This window comes from Borostomias antarcticus (assembly GCF_949987555.1).
Source record: "Borostomias antarcticus genome assembly, chromosome: 4".
Taxonomy (NCBI): Eukaryota; Metazoa; Chordata; class Actinopteri; order Stomiiformes; family Stomiidae; genus Borostomias; species Borostomias antarcticus.
The window spans coordinates 32100043-32105042 of NC_140237.1; the positions used below are offsets into that span (position 1 = coordinate 32100043).

The 5000-nt window shown below is 52.7% G+C and overlaps 1 protein-coding gene across 1 annotated transcript in view; it reads right to left on the reverse strand.

Moving 5' to 3' along the window:
• adamtsl3 (ADAMTS-like 3) overlaps positions 1–5000 on the reverse strand; it is a gene marked incomplete at both ends in the record, with an annotated part of 117191 nt that overhangs the window by 10271 nt on the left and 101920 nt on the right. Inside the window, 2 exons of the mRNA XM_084437457.1 lie at positions 3429–3666; positions 4593–5000. The exon at positions 4593–5000 is cut by the window's right edge and continues 399 nt beyond it. Coding sequence (XP_084293583.1) covers positions 3429–3666; positions 4593–5000 — 646 coding nt within the window. The remainder of the gene's footprint in view (positions 1–3428; positions 3667–4592) is intronic.

Genomic DNA, 5000 nt, shown 5'->3' on the forward strand with positions numbered 1-5000 from the left:
AGCGGTTTATAGACATCTGAGGGTCTATAAGACCCCCGGCCGGTCTGAGACCTGTCCGGTGAGCAGCTCCCACCCACCAACACCTCATCAGAGACCCTGGCTGAGAGAGAGACCCTGACCCTGACCCCTGGACCGCGCCTTCCCTCCGGGCCACCATCAGGTCCGTCTGCAGCGCATCGTAACCTTGACCATAATGAGAGGGGGACAGACAACGGACCCTAGGTCAGTCTATCGGGGGGGGCGGGGGGGGCAACCTCGATCCTGCTCTGTGTTCTGTCTCTTAACGCCACACACTTCTGTCCCGCTGCTAGTCTGCTCTATCCCAGACCGCAGGAAAAGCCCAACGAGGTTTACGTCTTTATGATGTGGGACCTCTGGACCTTAAAGGGGAACATATGAACGGTTTGAGCGTGGAAAATGTGCTGTCATGGACCCAGGAACGGCAGGAGACGGAGACTGTCTGTAGCAGCGCTGTGGTCACACATCAGACGCTGGTCTACTCTACCTGTAACAGGAAACCCACCCGGGATTTCAAATAGACTCAGCAGTCAAATACAATAGAGTCACACACGGATATACTGAGCTGCGATTCCCGTTCGTTTGACGGTGACAGTGAACATTCCTTATTTTGTTATCGCCTTGTCACTTTGCACTTACGTAGAATAAAAAAGCCTAGCATTTTGCATCCGAATTCCTCATGAGTCGTGAGTGAGTCGCGAGTGTGTGAACCTTTTTCGCTTCTATATCCAGTGACAGTTAACACATTTTCAGGAGATGTGATCCATGTAAACCCTGATACTCTGATAATGCAACTGTACAGTATGTTTCGGTGCCGTCATTTGGACCACATATTGCAGAGCTTTGACCTCAAAACCCAACTGGTATGTACGGAAGAGCATTAGGGCCAACAGCAGAGTTTTTTGTTTTTTTTTAAGCTTCTGAGTTTAAAGTCAGAAATTCTGACTTTTTTTCTCAGAAGTTATTTCTGACTTTTTTCTCAGAAATTCTGACTTTAAAGTCAGAAATTCTGACTTTAAACTCAGAAGCTTCAAAAAATAATAAATTCAGTTGTTGGCCCTAATGCTCTTCCGTAGGTATGAGCTTGGATGGAGCGTCCGTAAAGAGGATGCTGGTGGATGTGTTAAAAGTTTTTATGAAGGTCAAAGCCGGTGTGAAGGTCAAAGCCAGTCAGCTACTATCACACAGCGTGCTCCAAGACCAAGACCAGGGCAGCGGCTGCAGACTCGCACAAGCTCCCACAATGCACTGCTTCACACCCCAGCCATGGGGCCTGTGAATGTCAATCTAGTCTTCTGCTCTCTCTGTCCCAGTTCCCTCATCCTATCTGCCTCTCTCTCTCTCTCTCCCCCCCTCTCTCTCCCCCTGCTCTCTCTCTCTCTCTCTGTCTGTCTGTCTCTCTCTCTCTCCCTCTCTCTCCCCCTGCTCTCTCTCTCTCTCTCTCTCTCTCTCTCTGTCTGTCTCTCTCTCTCTCCCTCTCTCTCTCTCCCTCTCTCTCTCTCCATCTCTCTGTCTCTCTGTCTCTCTCTCCCTCTCTCTCTCTTCCCTCCTCTCCTTCTCTTTCCCCCCTTCTCTCTGGTAAAAGTGTTCAGAACGGCGCGTGTAAAACCGGAGAGTGAGGGAGTGAGGTCATCTCAGCAGGAGATGGAGAGATGGAGAGAGGAAGGAGGAAGGAGGGCGGGAGGACCGGAGGAGCGAGGCGTGACGAGGGTCACGATCCGGAAGGTTCCTCCCCGATGAGAGCACGCGTCCTCGGCGCCGCCGGGGGGGGGGGGGGAGGCTACGGGGGGCGGCGGAAACCGTGGAGGCGGAACCTCTCGCACCCGGTTTCCCAAGTGGGAACGGAACATGCCGACCAGAACCCGACGAGGTGATGACCGGCGCTGTCACCGGCGGGCTGCGAGGCCTCACTCCGCCTTCTGATTTTATTGATGCTTTCCACAGCTCCGAGCCGAGAGCGCATGCCGACGCCGTTCCGACAAAGCCTGCGCCAAGTCCGGCGGGTCTGGGCCGCGCCACGCCAAGCCGCGGCGGCCCGCGTCCGTCACAGCCGGTTACGGAGAGAAGAGGGGGAGGCCGGCGTTGTCGTGAGAGGGCTTAGAAACAGAAAAACATCGTCTCTTTAAGGGAGTCAGTCATGGTGCCGTGTGATTGGCAGGGCCTAGAGCGATGCGGTGATGGCTTCCATATGCAACGGGCCCGGTCGGGGTGCGGAGAACGCCGGCGTGAGTGACAACTCTCAAATCTCCGCCGTGGTCAGAGCCTCCTGTTTTAACAGAGGGAGTGGGTTTCAGGCGGAAGGCTACGGGTTTTAATTGGCAAAAACCCTTACCATGCAAATTTCCCTGACTACCGTGTGTGGTCTGCGACTTCTCGCTTAAAGGTTATTAAAATGTCATCAATATTTATAGGGCAAGGCCTCCTCCCTGAGGCAGGGGCTCAACAGCAGAGTTGGGTAAATACCGCTGGAAAAGGCCGGCACCTAACTGGCACTTGCGCCGCCCGAACGATAAACGTTTGTGCGTCGTCATTTCACCGGGAGACGTTCCAGGCCTCAATCTGTTCTCCGCAAATAAACACTTGAGGCTGCAGCAGTGACTTCTCAGGATAAAGGTGTCGGCCTCGGACGCGTGAGAGGTGGTCCGTCTGCGCTTTCGTACCGGGAGATAAGAGCGGAACACGGTCAGTGACATTAGTGCCGAGCGGGGAGCTGTAAACTGCCGCGCACGCAGTTCTGATTTAAGCCTCCGGGCCGGGTCTTAATCCTTAACAGCTGCTCCCTTCGTTAACCTTCTGTGAGCGTGTGTGTGTGTGTATGTGTGTGTGTGAGGTGACCGGATCGGTACAGTCCAGGATGGGTCCGCTGTCCCCTACCCCGCTCTATCCCCGCTGTCCCTCCGTGTGGGTCCAGAGAGAGCGGCGAGCCCCGTGGAGGTCAGAGGTCAGTGGAGTGCAGTCGGGCATGATGCCCGGCGAGGTGCGTCATGAACCAACGCATGTTTAGGCCGGCGTTGGGCGGGTTCAGCGGGATGCCCGTCTTGGCGTCGACGCCGGGGGAGTAGATAGCGTTGGAAATAACACAGCCTATCTGTAGCAGTCGCCCTGACCCCCGGCGCCTGGCAGAGACAGGGAGGGCCCTGTGCTGTGTGGTACTGTAGCTACGGCAACCCAGAAAGGTCTGCCTAATAGAACGCCTATCCAATCTGCTGGAGGTTTATATTTATAGTGATGACACATTGTTTCCCAATGCCATTATCTGGCACATAGCCTAGTCCTGATCTAGTAATAATAATAATAATATAATAATAATCTTTATTTATAGAGCACATTTCAGACACAACATGCCTCTCAATGTGCTTTACACACCATACGAAATACAAAAGGCAAATACAATAGACAGCAGAAGCTACCTGTCGGAGCGTTGAAGTGGCACGCCATCCTTGGTCCAGGTGATTTTGGGCGGTGGGGCGCCCTCTACGGGGCAGAGGAGGAACAGCGAGCGCGTGGCGTTGGTCAGGAAGGCCGCGCGGCCCACGGCGACGGTGAGGTTCTTCTGGAAGGCGATCAGAGGGTTCTGCTGCTGCCGGGTAATCACGGGCCTTCTGGAACCTCTCTCCCCGGACCGCTCCGACCAATTAGGCAGCCTGTCTGCAGACGCGCCACACGGAGTAAAACAGAACCGGCGTTGAACAGTAATCGCGGATATCGGGATCGTAAGCTATTGCAAAAGACCAAAACAAAGTCATGGAAGTGGAAATCTAAGGACATATTTAAGCAATAACACACGAGAGGGGAGCGCTTTTATCCCGGTTATTGGCACAGCTGTTCCGCGGCACCCGAATCGTGCCGTCGTTCTGCAGAGCCGTGCCAGGAACCACGAGAAGCGCAAACCTCCGCTGGGTTTTTGACAGCGCTGCTCTGTTGGGTTTTTTCTTCTTCTTTTGAAAAACATGGGTTAGTAGTGTTCAATTTCTCTAAATTGGTTCGTTGATTTCAGGCCCTCCGCAGTCCAGAACCGTGCCCCAGCCAGCTGGACCGGTCCAGAACATAAACAGAGCAGAAGGGCTAGCTAGCGGATAATATTCAACTTGATAAAAGCGGGTCTCAAAGTGTCCCCTTTCAACCTAAATAAGAACCTTTCCAGTTGTATCATGTTTAGTGCTCACAATCCTATCGCGTCGACTCGTGACACAATGTATCAGATGGATAGATAGATAGATAGATAGATAGATAGATAAAGTATATATATATATATAGATATATATATAGATAGATAGATAGATAGATACAGTAGATAGATAGATAGATAGATAGATAGATAGATAGATAGATACAGTAGATATAGATAGATAGATAGATAGATAGATAGATAGATAGATAGATAGATAGATAGATAGATAGATAGATAGATAGATACAGTAGATATAGATAGATAGATAGATAGATAGATAGATAGATAGATAGATAGATAGATAGATAGATAGATAGATAGATAGATAGATCAATCAAGGCCAATCACAACGCGCGGCTGGAACAAGTATGGAAATGTTTTTGTGACAGAGATGAAGTTGTACCTTTTGGCTGTCCCGGCTCTTTTGGCCTGTCCCACTGGTCGGTGGTGGACTGGACAGCGGAGTGCTGCGTTAGGAGGGTGTAGATGAGCTGGGAGGCCTGGTCTTGACTGATCTCTCCGGTCTCCGCCTGCTGGCTGATATTCCTCACCCTCTCCTCCAGTGGCCATGTCTGCTGACCGTATCCCCCCTGCAGGACAGTGGCCTCCTGGCCACCAGGGGGCAGCAGAGACACTCTGGGCCCTTTGAGTCTGGTCATGGTGAGGCAGCGAGCCAGGTCCGGGGCCGCGCCCCGCTCGGCGCCGTGTGGACCGAGCCGGATCGGGTCGGACTCGTTCTCCGTGGGGGGCCTCTCGATCAGCCGGCTGTCGCTGCCGATCAGTTTGAGGGTGAAGGTGTCGGAGGCGGGTC